Raw genomic sequence first — 19,083 nt, 5'->3', positions numbered from 1 at the left:
CACCCCGGCACGGGGGGTGACAGGTCCTCTTTAACATCACTGGCCTGGTAGTAGCTCACCACACACGCATGCAGCTGCAGTAAAAACATGGCACTTCATGCTGACCATTTAAATCAGGGATATGGAACCTGCAGCCCCCCAACTGTTACACAACTACAATTCCCATCATGCCTGGACAGCCAGAGCGATCAGACCCCCAGCGATCAGACTGTGCCATGGATAGAGGATAACATACTGATGTGGGAATACCCCTTTATTCCAAGGACTAATAGCCGGGCTCTGTAATCATCTCGTAGCATGTTCCCTTCTAGGTGCAGTGTCCTACTGCGAGGCCTGTGGGTCGGGTGATGACTCTAAATCCCTCTTATTGATGCCTATTTATATTGTTTTATTGTATTTTGTTTGGCCGTTGTTTCTGTGATGCTGTTATACATCGTCCCCGGCTGTGGGTGAGAGGGACGCCACGTCACATAGAGCCATACACTTTACATTGGGAGCATTCTGGTCTGTGGGCGGGGGTCGGTTTAGGCCGGCAGTCTGTGTAGATTAGAGGGGTCTAGCTTAGAACGAGGAGGACAGAGGAGCGTTCACTCTCCCTCATTTATACAAAATGTTGTTTTTTTTTCATTGCTTTACGCCATTTTGAAATATGTGGGTGGGCTTAGCATGAAAGGGGGCAGGGCCTGGCAGATTTACCACAATTCTCTCTGGTTATGGCGCTAACTATGGCGGACATGAATACTAGAGCAGAGGTATTGTGCATTCTGTGTAACAGCGGCTGTGGTCAATCCATCCGCACCCCTACATGTCCGGCTTGTTGCCTGCACCAACACCTTCCATCTGCACAGGCACTCAGCAGGGTGAGTATCATTGGCCATCAGCAGGCCCCCTTTCTTTACCCTACTGGAAGCCCCCACAGGAGCTCCCATTGGTTCTTATCACACATAGTTTTTCTTGTTTTTCACATTATTTCACAGGACACAGCGTTTGTAACAGTGCAGCTCTACTAGGTGACTCCCCCTACTTCTGTAGTGGTACAGTCTGATCACCCCCCCCTCCCCACACAGCAGCGGTTACAGACTGTGAAAGTCACGTGACCCAGATCCGGCTTCTTCAGGACTTTACCACTTCCGGGATGGGCGTGTCTCCCATGACCTGCTTACTGATTGGATAAACGGCGTTCACGTGGTTAATTGGTGTCCGACTTCCGGCAACAAAGAGCATCGTCACGTGTTCCTGAGCTGTAAGTCGGTTCTGCTGTGTATGGTATGTGTGTGTCCCCTGCAGCTGCGGAGCCGGCGGAGTCCTGTGCTGCTGTGCTGCTGTGCTGCTGTGCTGCTGTGCTGCTGTGCTGCTGTGCTGCTGTGCGGGGGGTCCGGCCTGTGTCCGAGATCACAGCACTAGAGTCTATGGACGGCAGCCGGGTTATAGAGACTGAGGAGACTGTGATGGGAGGGGAGGCTACTGTCACTGCAATGCTTGGAATCTGTGCAGCCAGTGACTGGGGATGCTGGGAGATGTAGTGACTGGGAATGCTGGGGCTTGTAGTGACTGGGAATGCTGGGGCTTGTAGTGTCTGTACAGCAGGTGACTGGGAATGCTGGGGCTTGTAGTGACTGGGAATGCTGGGGCTTTAGTGCCTGTACAGCCGGTGACTGGGAATGCTGGGGCTTGTAGTGTCTGTACAGCAGGTGACTGGGAATGCTGGGGCTTGTAGTGACTGGGAATGCTGGGGCTTTAGTGCCTGTACAGCCGGTGACTGGGAATGCTGGGAGATGTAGTGACTGGGAATGCTGGGGCTTGTAGTGTCTGTACAGCAGGTGACTGGGAATGCTGGGAGATGTAGTGACTGGGAATGCTGGGGCTTGTAGTGTCTGTACAGCAGGTGACTGGGAATGCTGGGGCTTGTAGTGACTGGGAATGCTGGGGCTTTAGTGCCTGTACAGCCGGTGACTGGGAATGCTGGGGCTTGTAGTGACTGGGAATGCTGGGGCTTGTAGTGACTGGGAATGCTGGGGCTTCTAGTGACTGGGAATGCTGGGGCTTGTAGTGACTGGGAATGCTGGGGCTTGTAGTGTCTGTACAGCCGGTGACTGGGAATGCTGGGGCTTCTAGTGACTGGGAATGCTGGGGCTTCTAGTGACTGGGAATGCTGGGGCTTTAGTGCCTGTACAGCCGGTGACTGGGAATGCTGGGGCTTGTAGTGTCTGTACAGCCGGTGACTGGGAATGCTGGGACTTGTAGTGCCTGTACAGCTGCTCTGTGGATGGGTCCTCCACAGTGAGAGACGCTGATATGAGGACAGGAGACCCCTCCTTTATGGACCTCACCTTCATTCTCTTGTATTTCCAGTCCTAGACAGAAAGCAGCGGCCTCTCCCTGCTGTTATGTTCCCACAGAGCAGGAGACACTGAGGAAGGTCGTAGTTTTCTTACCATCATCTTCAGCGCCGTTCTCTTACACTCGTTTGTTTTATTAATACGTTAATTCTTTGGTTTGGTGCTCTGGGGGCGGGACTACCACTCCTGGTACACTGACCTGCCCCGCCTCCATCCCTAGTGATACGTGTCTGGAGTGATGTCACTGCAGAGTGCCTGATGAATGTTCATGGAGAGGGCGGGGCAGATTGCTAGTCCCGCCCCCAGCGCACCAAACTGATTAATAATAAGTCTGATGATTTAGTGAAAATGGCGCTAAAGGAAAGGTTAGACACTATCTTCATTCTCGGCGTCCCCACCCTGTGGGAACATTACAGCGGGGTAGAGCCCTTTAACCTGTTGTTAATTTACCTTTAAAGGGGTACTCCACTGGGAAAAAAATTCTATTCAACTGATGTCAGGAAGGTATACAGATTTGTAAATTACTTCTATTTCTTCCAGTACTTATCAGCTGCTGTATGTCCTGCAGGAAGTGGTGCATTCTCTCCAGACTGACACAGTGCTCTCTGCTGCCACCTCTGTCCATGTCAGGAACTGTCCAGAGCAGGAGAGGTTTTCTATGGGGATTTGCTGCTGCTCTGGAAGTTCCTGACATGGACAGAGGTGGCAGCAGAGAGCACTGTGTCAGAGTGGAGAGAATACACCACTTCCTGCAGGGCATACAGCAGCTGATAAGTACTGGAAGACTGCAGATTTTGAAATAGAAGTAATGTACAAATCTGTATAACTTTCAGACACCAGTTTGAGACCTTTTTTTCCCACATGATTGTCTTGATGCTCCTGACTTCCCAGCAGTTACCAAGAAACAAAAACAGAAGGATCGCCGCCATGAGATGTAATAGGATGTGACGGATTTGTCTTGGTTTTTGCAGGATCCAATTGAAGTGAATGAATGGAGGCCAGAGACGCCCTCAAGTTCCAAGGTACAAGGAGATTTCCCAGAAATGCGTCCACTTCCCTGGAAAGAGGGAACAACAGAGTAAATGAGGGATTGTGTGAATGTAAGATGAGTCCCGGGAGTATGGAGGGGCACCGGTCGGGCTCCGTGGGGATTGTTAGAAGAATAATACACATAAATGTGTGAGGATCGATGGGGGAGGATAGACGGCCGGGCGGCAGCTACAGGCAGGGATTTATCCTTACCCCTTTAACTTCCCCTTTAACCAGATTTGCTTTGACTTTCATTTTTGTTTTATTTTAAGAATTTGATGATGCAACTAATCTACTCGCCGCAAACCCTGATGCCACTACCGTGAGTATCGGGGACCCCGATGAGCCGGCCGGCACCCAGCAAGGAGACGAGGAAGACGACCTGCTGGGAAATGAGGATTCTGATAAAACAGAGGTAAGTGCTAAAGAGCCAGAGTCAAGGTGACCAGCGTCATGCTAAGGCCTTGTACACACAGCTTCTGTTTCATATTGAATCTGCATGATATTTGTGTGGAATCCGCACCATTGTTCACATGAATTAAAGGAGTTTTCCGCTTTAAAAATACTTGTCTGCTATCTACAGGATAGGGGACAAGCATGAGATTGTGGGAGGTCCAACCCCTGTGCCCCCCCAGGGATCTCTCTATCGGCGACCCGCCTCTGTTGTTATGAATGGAGCTGCGAGTACGGCACATAACCCAGGGCTCCTCCAGAGCTGTACTCCATCTATAACAAAGGAGCCGGGGTGCTGATACAGAGATCCCCGGGGAGCACTGCAATCTCATACTTGTCCCCCATCCACAGGGCAGAGGACAAGTGTTTTAAAATCAGAAACCCCCTTTAATGCAAAAAATAACATTGCCTGTCTGACATGGAATTGATGATTACTCCATGTCAGCTTGCTGTCACAGGTAACCCCTTAAAGGGGTTGTTTTTACAAAAAAAAAATCCTTTGGTGCTAGAAAGTCCTATAGATTTATACTTTACTGCTATTTAAAAGATCTCCAGTCTTCCAATGATTATCAGCTGCTGAATGTCCTGCAGGAAGTGGTGTGTTCTCTCCAGTCTGACACAGTGCTCTCTGCTGCCACCTCTGTCCATGTCAGGAACTGTCCAGAGCAGCAGCAAATCCCCATAGAAAACATCTCCTGCTCTGGACAGTTCCTGACATGGACAGAGGTGGCAGCAGAGAGCACTGTGTCAGACTGGAGAGAACACACCACTTCCTGCAGGACATACAGCAGCTGATAATTCTGATGGCTGCTGTCAGGGTATGATGCGGTCCGGTCATCTGTGTCCCTTCCCTGTCAGTGCTGATTCTTATTACAGTGAAGAGGGTGCGGATAGAAATGGCGGATACTGGGGACTCTGCCTGCGGATAGTAGGAGATGAGCAGGGAATAGTGTCAGAATCTTAGAACACATACAGAGCTTGTGGGTTTTCTTACAGCTTCTCGCAGGACAGAAGAAAATCGCTCCATTCTGGACCTTTGAGTATTATCAGACGTTCTTTGATGTTGACACATACCAGGTGAGTCCAGGATGGCCGTGGTTGTCCGACATTCTATCACTGGCTCTAATAACACTGTATGTGATCTCAGGTTCTGGACCGGATAAAAGGTTCTGTGTTACCGATCCCAGGAAGAAACTTTGTCAGGCTGTACGTGAGAAGTAACCCAGACCTTTATGGTAAGTGTGTAGTATAGTAGAGACCCCTCATCAAGGCCCCCAATATTGTGTGCATGTATAGTAAGGTAGACATCTGTCCCCCATCACTGTGTACATGTATAGTAAGGTAGACATCTGTCCCCCATCATTGTGTGCATGTATAGTAAGGTAGACATCTGCGCCCCCATTATTGTGTACATGTATAGTAAGGTAGACATCTGTGCCCCATCACTGTGTGCATGTATAGTAAGGTAGACATCTGTCCCCCATCATTGTGTGCATGTATAGTAAGGTAGACATCTGTCCCCCATCATTGTGTGCATGTATAGTAAGGTAGACATCTGTCCCCCATCATTGTGTGCATGTATAGTAAGGTAGACATCTGTCCCCCATCATTGTGTGCATGTATAGTAAGGTAGACATCTGTCCCCCATCATTGTGTGCATGTATAGTAAGGTAGACATCTGTCCCCCATCATTGTGTGCATGTATAGTAAGGTAGACATCTGTGCCCCCATCATTGTGTGCATGTATAGTAAGGTAGACATCTGCGCCCCCATTATTGTGTACATGTATAGTAAGGTAGACATCTGTGCCCCATCACTGTGTGCATGTATAGTAAGGTAGACATCTGTCCCCCATCATTGTGTGCATGTATAGTAAGGTAGACATCTGCGCCCCCATTATTGTGTACATGTATAGTAAGGTAGACATCTGTGCCCCATCACTGTGTGCATGTATAGTAAGGTAGACATCTGTCCCCCATCATTGTGTGCATGTATAGTAAGGTAGACATCTGTCCCCCATCATTGTGTGCATGTATAGTAAGGTAGACATCTGTGCCCCCATCATTAGTATACCTGTTAGGGGTAGTTGTTCCTGGCACTGCAGCTTTGGCCGTTCACTTGAATGATGGCTTCGTCTTGCATTCTGTGCATGGAGATGATGAGAAGAGAAGAGCTAGTGACTGACCGGGATCTCCCTGCGTGCTGCCTGACCATTGGATGGTGAAGGTGCTGCCCATCCATCACCTCTGTACCTGGGTATGGTAGTGCACAGAACAGCTTAGTAAGGTGGACCGTCCGTGTCCATGGTGGCCGTTCATGTGGATGGCTCTTGTACTGCGTTTCCCTTATAGTGAGCGCTACAAAGTGAATGACTTTCAGCTTTCTAGATATATGCCGAACCCAGACCCATGAAGATCAGCTCTAACCTAGAGTGACCTTGTGTGTTTTCTATACTCCCAGCATTGTGCACCTGATTCTTCTTCTGTATGGAACCTCTGTACTATTCCTGTGTCTTACACTTCTCCATCTTTCTATACAAGGTCCTACCTGGATTTGTGCCACGCTGATTTTCACCATCACAATCAGTGGGAATCTATCCAACTTCTTGCTGCACAGAGGAGAAGCTCAATACCACTATGTGCCCGAATTCAGAAAAGGTGAGTGCCGCCCACACGGACTGTAACATGGAGATGGCGGAGTACAGGACTTCGCTGTCTCTCTTAGTTCTATAGTTCAGTGGTGGTCTCAGTGTAGCCATCATGATTTCACCCTGAGACGGTTGTCAATCATTGTGGAGGAGGCGGGCGGCCTGGAGGAAAGATCAGATGCCCGCTAAGTAGGTACCTGGAAACTGTCAGCATGGAGATTATATATATACTGGGGGGGCTACTTCTGGTATAGCAGTATATAATGCAGCACTGTAGTGTGAGGTTACTTCTGATGGAGCAGTATATAATATATATTGCAGCACTGTAGTGTGGGGCTACTTCTGGTGGAGCAGTATAATGCAGCACTGTAGTGTGGGGTTACTTCTGGTGGAGCAGTATATAATGCAGCACTGTACTGGGGGGGCTATTCTGGTGGAGCAGTATATAATGCAGCACTGTACTGGGGGGGCTACTTCAGATGGAGCAGTATATTATGCAGCACTGTAGTGTGGGGTTACTTCTGGTGGAGCAGTATATAATGCAGCACTGTAGTGTGGGGTTACTTCTGGTGGAGCAGTATATAATGCCGCACTGTAGTGTGGGGTTACTTCAGGTGAAGCAGTATATAATGCAGCACTGTACTGGGGGGGGGCTATTCTGGTGGAGCAGTATATAATGCAGCACTGTACTGGGGGGGCTACTTCAGATGGAGCAGTATATAATGCAGCACTGTAGTGTGGGGTTACTTCTGGTGGAGCAGTATATAATGCAGCACTGTAGTGTGGGGTTACTTCTGGTGGAGCAGTATATAATGCAGCACTGTAGTGTGGGGTTACTTCAGGTGAAGCAGTATATAATGCAGCACTGTACTGGGGGGGCTATTCTGGTGGAGCAGTATATAATGCAGCACTGTACTGGGGGGGCTATTCTGGTGGAGCAGTATATAATGCAGCACTGTAGTGTGGGGTTACTTCTGGTGGAGCAGTATATAATGCAGCACTGTACTGGGGGGGCTATTCTGGTGGAGCAGTATATAATGCAGCACTGTACTGGGGGGGCTACTTCAGATGGAGCAGTATATTATGCAGCACTGTAGTGTGGGGTTACTTCTGGTGGAGCAGTATATAATGCAGCACTGTAGTCTGGGGTTACTTCAGATGGAGCAGTATATAATGCAGCACTGTAGTGTGGGGTTACTTCAGATGGAGCAGTATATAATGCAGCACTGTAGTGTGGGGTTACTTCTGGTGGAGCAGTATATAATGCAGCACTGTAGTGTGGGGTTACTTCAGGTGGAGCAGTATATATTGCAGCACTGTAGTCTGGGGTTACTTCAGATGGAGCAGTATATAATGCAGCACTGTAGTGTGGGGTTACTTCTGGTGGAGCAGTATATAATGCAGCACTGTAGTCTGGGGTTACTTCAGGTGGAGCAGTATATAATGCAGCACTGTAGTCTGGGGTTACATACTGCCACAAGAGCACAGGGAATAAAATCTTTAGTATTGAAAAGGTTCATCTTGAGTTGAAGTCCATTCTTACAAATGAAGGTCTCCAGCAGGGGAACCGAACTGCGCTCTTCTTGTTTACTAGGATTAGAACGAATTAGAATAAGTAATAAGATTGGTGAGTGCAGGAGAATCCGCCATCACTCCATCCCCAGCTCGGAGTATCCTGCACTCTTAATCTTAGAGCTGATGTCGATCTTATACGGCGTTTATTCATTAGAGGATTTCATGGTAGTTTATTGTGATTGGGGAGATTATCCAGCGTCTGACATCCCATGGTGCACTGCTGCAGCTGATAAGGGCCTTACCTGTTACTCCCACATATAACTGGCAGATGTCCTATCTACCAAGGGGACATTTTAGTGTACTGTAAAGGCCGTATAAGAGGGGTAAGCGAGTGCCCATCTGCTAGGTCGGTGCTATTACACAGCGTGATAATTGTGTGGGCGGAGCTGCAATGACATTGTTAGCAATCTCCATGTTGCCCCTACCTTATAGGGGTACTCTGGAAAAAATCTTTTTCTTTTAAATGAACGGGTGTCAGAAAGGTATTTAGAGTTTTAATTTACTTCTATTTAAAAATCTCCAGTCTTCCAGTACTTATCAGCTGCTGTATGTCCTGCCGGTAGTAGTGTATTCTCTCCAGTCTGACACAGTGCTCTCTGCTGCCACCTCTGTCCATGTCAGGAACTGTCAAGAGCAGGAGAGGTTTTCTATGGGGATTTGCTGCTGCTCTGGACAGTTCCTGACATGGACAGAGGTGGCAGCAGAGAGCACTGTGTCAGACTGGAGAGAATACACCACTTCCTGCAGGACATACAGCAACTGATAAATAGTGAAGGACTGGAGATCAGCGGCCCCTCACACTGATCCAGATACGCTCATATACCAACATGGAGCTTTGTCATAAACTGCTTAAAGGGGGGTTCCATCATGGATGCTTATGACCTATATGCAGGACACGTGTCCTGACGGCTGGGATCTCCAGTGATCACGTGGACGGGGGTCCTGGGTTTCCCTAGCTAATCATCAGTCACAGTCGCCTCATTCACCGCTGTCATCATCAGGACCGCGCAGCTACATAGAACGCCAGAACACACGTCCGACCACCGCGACCAGGAACGATGTGGAATTACAGCGAATTATTAACAATGATTTGAGTGTCAGCACCAAAGAACGATGAGCGATTTCTCGTTGGCTGTTTGATCGATTTGAACGATATAACGATATTTCAGACGATGATGTGATAGGGCCCTTAGGTCTGCATCCTACTCCTCCAGCCACCGGTAATCGACAGCCGCCGTACGCTCTGACTGTGAATAGTGCTTATTACTGACCTGTTCTCTCTTCCCTCTTGCAGTGTCCATTGCCGCCACGGCCATCTACGCCTACGCCTGGCTGGTGCCGCTCGCTCTCTGGGGGTTCTTGTCCTGGCGACACAGTAAAGTCATGAGCATGGTGTCCTATTCCTTCCTGGAGATTGTGTGCGTCTACGGCTACTCCCTCTTCATCTACATCCCCACCTCTGTGAGTAGCTGAATGGGTTAAGTACGTCTTCAGTAACCGAGCACTGTTTAATTATACAAGAAAAGCTCCAGGTAAGAGATGAGGATCTCACATATGCAGCCATCATCTCCGTCCAGAGGAGCGAGGATCACAGGGGGATTGCAGGGGTGTATCACAGGGGGATTGCTGGGGTGTATCGCAGGGGGATTGCAGGGGTGTATCTCAGGGGGATCGCTGGAATATCTCAGGGGTATCACAGAGGTGTATCGCAGGGGGATTGCAGAGGAGTATCACAGGGGGATTGCTGGGGTGTATCTCAGGGGGTGTATCTCAGGGGGTGTATCTCAGGGGGATCGCTGATATCTCAGGGGTATCACAGAGGGGATTGCAGAGGAGTATCACAGGGGGATTGCTGGGGTGTATCCCAGGAGTATCACAGGAGTACCCCAAACCAGGATTAATAAAAGTTAATTGGTAAATGACAAGAATCCAAAAATGGTGCCATTAAAAAGTAAAAGTTGTCCTGCAAAAAACAAGCCTGCGTATGGCAACAGCAATGGGGAAAAAAAGTTATAAAAAAAAATAAAATAATGGCTCTTTAGAAGATGATGAAAAAAACCTAAAAACAATTGCTTGGTCACCAAGGGGTAAAGGAACGGTGTCACCTCGATTTTCTGTTACTGATCAGAGTCAGATACTAAAACTTCTTTTATTCTAATCTGTTTCTATTTTCTGACTGTAATTGTTTTTTATGTCACTATTTGTACATTGTTTGGGGGGGGGGCGGCCATATTGCCTGGGCTTTTCTTAAAGGGGTTATCCAGGGCTACAAAAACATGGCCACTTTCCCCCCTACTGTTGTCTCCAGTTTGGGTGGGGTTTTGAAACTCAGTTCCATTGAAGTAAATGGAGCTTAATTGCAAACCGCACCTGAACTGGAGACAACAGTAGGGGGGAAAGTGGCCATGTTTTTGTAGTGCTGGATAACCCCTTAACAGCATTTAGTGACATGCTTTACAGCCAGGCTCATGGACATACACAACAATAGACAGACTCTGTCCCCTTGGGATGAATAGCAGACATTACTGAGCGCGCTATGTGACCTGTGAAGAGGTCTTTCCACAGGGAGTTGCTATTGTCTCCTCTATCTACTGGGGTCACATGACGCTGCAATGCTGTACAGATCACTTTACTGCAGCCTCCTCTTATCTTCACAGACACAACAGGAAGTCTCAGCTTAGTTTTAGCCCCAGTGGTAAGAATGTGAACTGCAAGATATCAGGATTATTATATAATATAGAGAGAAAAATGGAAAATTAGAAAAATGTCACTAAAAATTCTTTAAAAAAAATCTGTTTAGCATTAAAACATTTATCCAGTAAGTCATTGTCTGATTACTGTCCCTTTAAGTCTAATACACTTATTCATTGCCCTTCTGTATAGATATTGTGGATCGTCCATTCTGAGATCCTCCGCTGGGTCCTCATGTCTTTAGCCATGTGTCTGTCTGGGGCCGGGTTATTGCTGACGTTCTGGCCGGCTGTGCGGGAAGATAATCGAAAAATCGCCATCTCCACCCTGGTGGCCATCATGGTCCTTCATGTGCTGCTGGCCGTGGGCTGTGGGGTAAGAGAACGCTGATGGAATACAGTAACTGAAGCTGAGATGTATACTGAGAGCTGATCAGGCACTGGTGGACCCCTTACACCCCCGACACGCGGGTGGGGGTGGGGGGGCTGCCAGCTGGATGTGTATAATATATATGTATATGTGTATGTGTATATATGTACTGTATATGTATATTTGTGTGTGATATGTATTTATATTTATTACTTTTTCAAGCAATATTTCTTTGATCAACCTGAGAGTGAGCGGACACTTCACACTGTGACGGCTATTATTAATGTGACCAAAGGGGCGCCGCAGAGTCGCTAATAGAAGGTAATGATGTTCAGTCTCTAATGTTTTGTGCATATGCATCCTTGGTGGGGAGCAGAAAGACAGCCGGGTGGGATACTATGTGACAGGCGGGGAGCAGGAAGACAGCCGGGTGGGATACTATGTGACAGGTGGGGAGCAGGAAGACAGCCGGGTGGGATACTATGTGACAGGCGGGGAGCAGGAAGACAGCCGGGTGGGATGCCGTGTGACAGGCGGGGAGCAGGAAGACAGCCGGGTGGGATACTATGTGACAGGCGGGAAGCAGGAAGACAGCTGGGTGGGATGCCATGTGACAGGCGGGAAGCAGAAAGACAGCCGGGTGGGATGCCATGTGACAGGCGGGGTCCAGGTAGACAGCCGGGTGGGATGCCGTGTGACAGGCGGGGAGCAGGAAGACAGCTGGGTGGGATGCCATGTAACAGGCGGGGTCCAGGTAGACAGCCGGGTGGGATGCCGTGTGACAGGCGGGGAGCAGGAAGACAGCTGGGTGGGATGCCGAATGACAGGCGTGGTCCAGGTAGACAGCCAGGTGGGATGCCGTGTGACAGGCGGGGTCCAGGTAGACAGCCGGGTGGGATGCCGTGTGACAGGCGGGATCCAGGTAGACAGCCGGGTGGGATGCCGTGTGACAGGCGGGATCCAGGTAGACAGCCGGGTGGGATGCCGTGTGACAGGCGGGATCCAGGTAGACAGCCGGGTGGGATGCCATTCAACAATGGTTCACAAGCGTGAGTGGTTACTACAGACACTTGCTGTCCTAAAGGTGGACTGCAGCATGTCAGGAATATATAGTATATTAGTGTGTATATAGTATACTAACCAGGAATATATAATATATTAGTGTATATATTGTATACTAACCAGGAATATATAGTATATTAGTGTATATATAGTATACTAACCAGGAATATATAATATATTAGTGTATATATTGTATACTAACCAGGAATATATAGTATATTAGTGTATATATAGTATACTAACCAGGAATATATAATATATTAGTGTATATATAGTATACTAACCAGGAATATATAGTATATTAGTGTATATATTGTATACTAACCAGGAATATATAGTATATTAGTGTATATATAGTATACATGTGGGGGAGATTTATCAAACATGGTGTACAGTGAGACTGGCTCAGTCGCCCCCGGCAACCAATCAGATTCCACCTTTCATTTTACAAAGAGTCTGTGAGGAATGAGAGGTGGAATCTGATTGGTTGCTAGAAGTGATTGAGCCAGTTTCACTTTACACCATGTTTGATCAATCTCACCCTATATACTGTGTGTACATACAGTATATTAGTGTGTATGTGTGTGTATATATATATAGTATACTGACCAGGAGGATCCATCACTGTCTCTCATCCACTTGCAGGTGCCTTCAGTCTCTTCGCTCACAGTGGGAAAAGTTGGGTCCAAGCTTCTTCTTTATTTGGTGGAGGGGCGCTCGCCGTGTGCCGGGTCTCTCGCGGGTCACATGATCAGCTGCTCGGGGTTCTTGTGCTTTATTTTTTAAATTATTACATTTATGTAACTATTTATATTATATATGATCCAACTATGGAAACCGAAGACACTAGATAGCTTTATTTTATTATTTTTTATGTGCCATTTGTGGCATTGCAGTCTGGGCAATCCAAGTCCGGGTCCCGGCCTAGCGGATCCTGAACAGATCACACATTGATGGCACACACTAAGGATAGTGTTCGCTCTCTATTCCCAGATAACCCCTTTAAAGGGGATTTGCACTGTATAGTATATGGAATGTGGCGTATTTCCTATTATAATTTTCCGGTATTGATTAGAAATCCATGTATAAGGATTGATATGACGCTATTAGGGTTGGTCTGCAGATATTCGGCCACAATGACTGGTCTTGGTATCCATCTACCTATACAGTATTGGGCTTATACGTGGAGACCTGTGGAGAAGAAGACTCTGCCTTCCTTGTCTGCACTCACACGTGTATCTCCACCGCTATAACTTGCTTTACAGCTGGAAGACATGGGGCATCGACAGCCAGAATGATCATCCACAAGCGATCAGAAGATCAGTGACTCTTCCCTGCCATTAACATTACCCCAGAATAATCATGTAATAAATCAGTTCTATTCAAGATGAACGGGCTCCATTGTTTTGTTTCAGACTTCTAAAATTTCTTTTAAGATCTGTTTATATTTAAGGGGAATCTGTCATTAGGTTTATGTGGCCTTAAATGAGGGTGGCATAAACTAATGACATAAATGCTGAACAGATCGGTGTATTACTTACATCATTTTGTTCAGCCGTTCTCCTAATATGCAGGAGAATAGGATTCTTGCCACACCCCTCCCCCCGCCCTCCAGCTGCTGATTGACAGGTGACTGCCTATACACAGCATGGATAGATAACTGCCAATCAGATGCTGGTGGGCGGAGTTTTCTGCTTCTCATGAATATCCAGGACTACTGAGCTCATGCACATAATGGAGAGGACTACTTATTGTCCATGTTATTCAGGCCACGGGGCTTAATGGCGCTGAGGTTGACGTATTTAAGCCCATTGACCTGAATGGGCAAGTATCTGCTGCGGATATGTTATGTGTGAAGCTACCCCAAAGGGTTACTGTCACTTTAAAAAAAAAAAAATGTATCCAGTAGGGAGAAGCACCCACTGAGCGCTTCTGCCCCCAGCCCGTCTCCATCTGAACGTCCAGACTAATCAAAACTTTGAACATCCATGACGCCTATCAAAAGTAATTTTCATAAAGTGCCAGCTTCCCTTTAATCAGCAATGTTTGAATCCCAGTTAGATGTGCGTAGGTCGGTGAAGGCGTCTGGAGTCTCCTCATCCCTCCATGATGTGACGTCTGCTGTAACCGGGAGGGAATCCTCTTAGTTAATGACAGTAACTCTACACAGCGGCTGTAAGCGATGCCGTCACTCCGGATGAGGTTTCGCTACCAGGATCCTCAGGTGTAATTATTCCGCTCCTGCACTCCCATAGCGGCAGACAAGATTCCTATGGTCGTCTATGACATGAGTTCAGAGAGCAGCAGGTAAGATTTGCTCCTGTCTATATCTATGGGATGGGGGGGGGGGGGGGCCATGAAGGCTTTACATCCAAATATAGGGGAAAATTACATAATATCACAGAATGGGAAGAATTCCTTCATACTGAAGGCTGCGGGATGTATCTGCAGCAGCTATATACTTGTTATAGCTATATAGTTACTGCTTGCACCTATATATCTGTTGTACCCATTGCTTACAGCTATATACCTATTATACCTATTGCTTGCAGCTATATACCATGCCTGGGGCTATACATAAGATTGGGTCTCTGGAGGAAAATTCCTTTCATTGGGCACTAAAGCTGATGGCTGTGAGATGGATCTGCAGCAGCTATATACCTATTATACCTATTGCTTGCAGCTATATACCCATTATATACAACAGCTGTAGGTTCCCCGTCCCTCTTATTGCATCTGATCCCCATATCCATCAGTCTGCTATCACTATAGTCTGTGCATGGACTGTATACTGCAGTTGATAATCCCCATATCCATCAGTCTGCTATCACTATAGTCTGTGCATGGACTGTATACTGCAGCTGATAATCCCCATATCCATCAGTCTGCTATCACTATAGTCTGTGCATGGACTGTATACTGCATCTAATCCCCATATCCATCAGTCTGCTATCACTATAGTCTGTGCATGGACTGTATACTGCAGCTGATAATCCCCATATCCACCAGTCTGCTGTCACTATAGTCTGTGCATGGACTGTATACTGCATCTAATCCCCATATCCATCAGTCTGCTATCACTGTAGTCTGTGCATGGACTGTATACTGCATCTAATCCCCATATCCATCAGTCTGCTATCACTATAGTCTGTGCATGGACTGTATACTGCATCTAATCCCCATATCCACCAGTCTGCTATCACTATAGTCTGTGCATGGACTGTATACTGCATCTAATCCCCATATCCACCAGTCTGCTATCACTATAGTCTGTGCATGGACTGTATACTGCATCTAATCCCCATATCCATCAGTCTGCTATCACTATAGTCTGTGCATGGACTGTATACTGCATCTAATCCCCATATCCACCAGTCTGCTATCACTATAGTCTGTGCATGGACTGTATACTGCATCTAATCCCCATATCCACCAGTCTGCTGTCACTATAGTCTGTGCATGGACTGTATACTGCATCTAATCCCTATATCCATCAGTCTGCTATCACTATAGTCTGTGCATGGACTGTATACTGCATCTAATCCCCATATCCATCAGTCTGCTATCACTATAGTCTGTGCATGGACTGTATACTGCATCTAATCCCCATATCCATCAGTCTGCTATCACTATAGTCTGTGCATGGACTGTATACTGCATCTAATCCCCATATCCACCAGTCTGCTATCACTATAGTCTGTGCATGGACTGTATACTGCATCTAATCCCCATATCCATTAGTCTGCTGTCACTATAGTCTGTGCATGGACTGTATACTGCATCTAATCCCCATATCCATCAGTCTGCTATCACTATAGTCTGTGCATGGACTGTATACTGCATCTAATCCCCATATCCATCAGTCTGCTGTCACTATAGTCTGTGCATGGACTGTATACTGCATCTAATCCCCATATCCATCAGTCTGCTATCACTATAGTCTGTGCATGGACTGTATACTGCATCTAATCCCCATATCCATCAGTCTGCTGTCACTATAGTCTGTGCATGGACTGTATACTGCATCTAATCCCCATATCCATCAGTCTGCTATCACTATAGTCTGTGCATGGACTGTATACTGCAGCTGATAATCCCCATATCCATCAGTCTGCTATCACTATAGTCTGTGCATGGACAGGACACTGCAGCTGATAATCCCCATATCCATCAGTCTGCTATCACTGTAGTCTGTGCATGGACAGGACACTGCAGCAATACGATGGGATCTTTTCCCCCATGTTTTGCCATCACGTCTTCTGTTCCCACATGATTCTACATTTGCTGCAGTCGTATAGAGCGACACAGACAAATCTGAACATGAGAGGCGAGAAGATTTACAGGAGGAATCGCTGAATCTTAGTATTGCTTTGCAGGAGCTCCGATCCCCTGAAGAAGTCGCACAGGATTCCTCCAGGGAATGAGGACAAAGCAGATTAAGCACCCATGGCTTTCTATAGAGATGGCAGATGTTTCATGGCCCAGGGGCTGAATGTTCAGAGCCCGGCCGGATTAGGAGCTAGAGAGATCCAGTAGGAAATAGATATCTAGCAGCTCATGACATCTCCGGGATTACACATACATGTACGATGCCACCATGAGAACACAACCAGCTGACACCTTCTAATCATGAAAAGTGTCTTACCTGTCCCGCCATTATATGTAGTAGGGATAGCCTGGTTATGGGGGTTCTCCAGGATTAAACCTAGTTACTTTGGCCATTCCTGCCCCTAGGTTGTGTGCACTATTACAACTTGGCTCCAGCAATGGAAGTGAGCCGCAATACCACACACAAGCTGAGGACAGGGGTGGCGCTGTTTCTGGAAGAAGGCGGCCATTGTTTTCTAATCCTGAATAACTTCTTTGTATTTGTAGTTGTATATGTGACATTTACACTGCTCTCATCTGCTGAGCCTCCCTATGGGTAACATAATGGTTGGGGGGCCGCTCAGAATCCACCTAGGGGGCAAGGATATATGTGTTTGTACTCGGATCCAAATGTGCCGTAAATTGAGTTACAAGCACATATACATATACAGGAACATATACACGGACATATATGCTCCTTGTAGGCAAAACAGTCATGTGAACCTTCCAGGGCAAGTGAGATTACAGTTCTAGAGTCCTCTAGGATATATACAGTGTTTGTATTACAGTTCTAGAGTCCTCTAGGATATATACAGTGTTTGTATTACAGTTCTAGAGTCCTCTATATATACAGTGTTTGTATTACAGTTCTAGAGTCCTCTATATATACAGTGTTTGTATTACAGTTCTAGAGTCCTCTATATATATACAGTGTTTGTATTACAGTTCTAGAGTCCTCTAGGATATATACAGTGTTTGTATTACAGTTCTAGAGTCCTCTATATATACAGTGTTTGTATTACAGTTCTAGAGTCCTCTAGGATATATACAGTGTTTGTATTACAGTTCTAGAGTCCTCTAGGATATATACAGTGTTTGTATTACAGTTCTAGAGTCCTCTATATATATACAGTGTTTGTATTACAGTTCTAGAGTCCTCTATATATATACAGTGTTTGTATTACAGTTCTAGAGTCCTCTATATATACAGTGTTTGTATTACAGTTCTAGAGTCCTCTAGGATATATATAGTGCTTGTATTACAATTCTAGAGTCCTCTATATATATATATATATATATATACAGTGTTTGTATTACAGTTCTAGAGTCCTCTAGGATATATACAGTGTTTGTATTGCAGCTCTAGAGTCCTCTATATATACAGTGTTTGTATTACAGTTCTAGAGTCCTCTAGGATATATACAGTGTTTGTATTGCAGCTCTAGAGTCCTCTATATATACAGTGTTTGTATTACAGTTCTAGAGTCCTCTATATATACAGTGTTTGTATTACAGTTCTAGAGTCCTCTATATATATATATACAGTGTTTGTATTACAGTTCTAGAGTCCTCTATATATACAGTGTTTGTATTACAGTTCTAGAGTCCTCTATATATACAGTGTTTGTATTACAGTTCTAGAGTCCTCTATATATACAGTGTTTGTATTGTAGCTGACTGTGTGCTGTATTTCAGGTCCCCCTCTGAAGGCAGCCTCCCAGACCCAGCCAGGCACCCTCTCAATAGGTCCATCATGTCGTATGAAGTAAGTCGCATTGTGCTGAGGTGTCAGAAGGAAAGAGACGACGCTCTCCGCAGAGAGGAATCCGCCAGGGATAAGCTCAAGCATCTGGAGGTCTCTTCACGCTCTAAGATCCAGGATTTGAAAGCGAAGCTGAAAGTAGTGACCGGCGAAAACAAGAATCTCCACCGAACCATCAGAAAGCTCCGACTAGACCTGGGCCTCGAAGGGAGTCCAAGGCTTAAAGGTAAGATGACCAAGGATATCATCAAGGAGCTCCACCAGCAGGAAGACCAATGTTCTCACCTAAAGGAGGACAACCACGTTCTGTCCGTGCAACTCAGGGAAATGGTCCCGGTGATTGTGAAGAGCCAGCAGCAGACGGCCGAGCTGCAGACTCAGCTGGAGGTTATGGAGAGCAAAGTGCGGAGCCTGACCAAGGAGAATGGCCGCCTGGCCCACCTACTGCAGGAGACTCGGAAAGAGAAGGAGGCCTTGGAGAGGGCCTACATGAGCTACAAGAAATCCATCGAGGATTCCAAGTATGTTACCAGCCGATCTATACAGACCACCACATCCATTCCCGTCACATTACCGACCACTCTCACCAAGAGAGTCTCCAGAGATCCCTCCAACCTGCAGCCATCACAGATGGAGAAGAGCAATGGTTCAGAAACCAGTAACTCAACGCCACCATCTGCCATGACCACACAGAAGCCATACTACAGGACTCTACGCAACCAGTCCTGACAGCCAGAGATTCTGATGGCGTTTTAAAGGGGAACTGATCTGTCCCTATTGCACAGGAG

The 19,083-nt window shown here is 46.7% G+C and overlaps 2 protein-coding genes across 2 annotated transcripts; both read left to right on the top strand.

The window, feature by feature from the left end:
* The first annotated feature begins 1,157 nt into the window (after window positions 1-1,157).
* YIPF1 (Yip1 domain family member 1) lies at window positions 1,158-13,557 on the top strand. Its single transcript, XM_069981668.1, has 10 exons — window positions 1,158-1,243; window positions 3,311-3,361; window positions 3,641-3,783; window positions 4,818-4,898; window positions 4,969-5,056; window positions 6,362-6,478; window positions 9,338-9,504; window positions 10,927-11,109; window positions 11,326-11,424; window positions 12,811-13,557. Exons 2-9 carry the CDS (start codon window positions 3,331-3,333, stop codon window positions 11,416-11,418), a joined length of 903 nt encoding a protein of 300 aa, XP_069837769.1. The 5' UTR covers window positions 1,158-1,243; window positions 3,311-3,330; the 3' UTR covers window positions 11,419-11,424; window positions 12,811-13,557.
* Window positions 13,558-18,240: 4,683 nt separating this feature from the next.
* LOC138798889 (uncharacterized) lies at window positions 18,241-19,083 on the top strand. Its single transcript, XM_069979514.1, has one exon. The coding sequence runs from the start codon at window positions 18,287-18,289 to the stop codon at window positions 19,022-19,024; it is 738 nt and encodes a 245-aa protein (XP_069835615.1). The 5' UTR covers window positions 18,241-18,286; the 3' UTR covers window positions 19,025-19,083.

This window comes from Dendropsophus ebraccatus, chromosome 8 (assembly GCF_027789765.1).
Source record: "Dendropsophus ebraccatus isolate aDenEbr1 chromosome 8, aDenEbr1.pat, whole genome shotgun sequence".
NCBI classification, from domain to species: Eukaryota; Metazoa; Chordata; class Amphibia; order Anura; family Hylidae; genus Dendropsophus; species Dendropsophus ebraccatus.
Note: the sequence above shows the minus strand (reverse complement) of the source record. Positions and strands in the feature narration are given on the sequence as shown.

Excerpts from the sequence above, each read along its gene's own strand:
- YIPF1 (XM_069981668.1), top strand. The coding sequence starts at position 3,331 with ATGGAGGCCAGAGACGCCCTCAAGTTCCAAG. Across the intron at positions 3,362-3,640 it reads AGACGCCCTCAAGTTCCAAG|AATTTGATGATGCAACTAAT; the intron begins GTACAAGGAGAT and ends TTTTATTTTAAG. Across the intron at positions 11,110-11,325 it reads TGCTGGCCGTGGGCTGTGGG|CAATATTTCTTTGATCAACC; the intron begins GTAAGAGAACGC and ends TACTTTTTCAAG.
- LOC138798889 (XM_069979514.1), top strand. The coding sequence starts at position 18,287 with ATGTCGTATGAAGTAAGTCGCATTGTGCTGAGGTGTCAGAAGGAAAGA.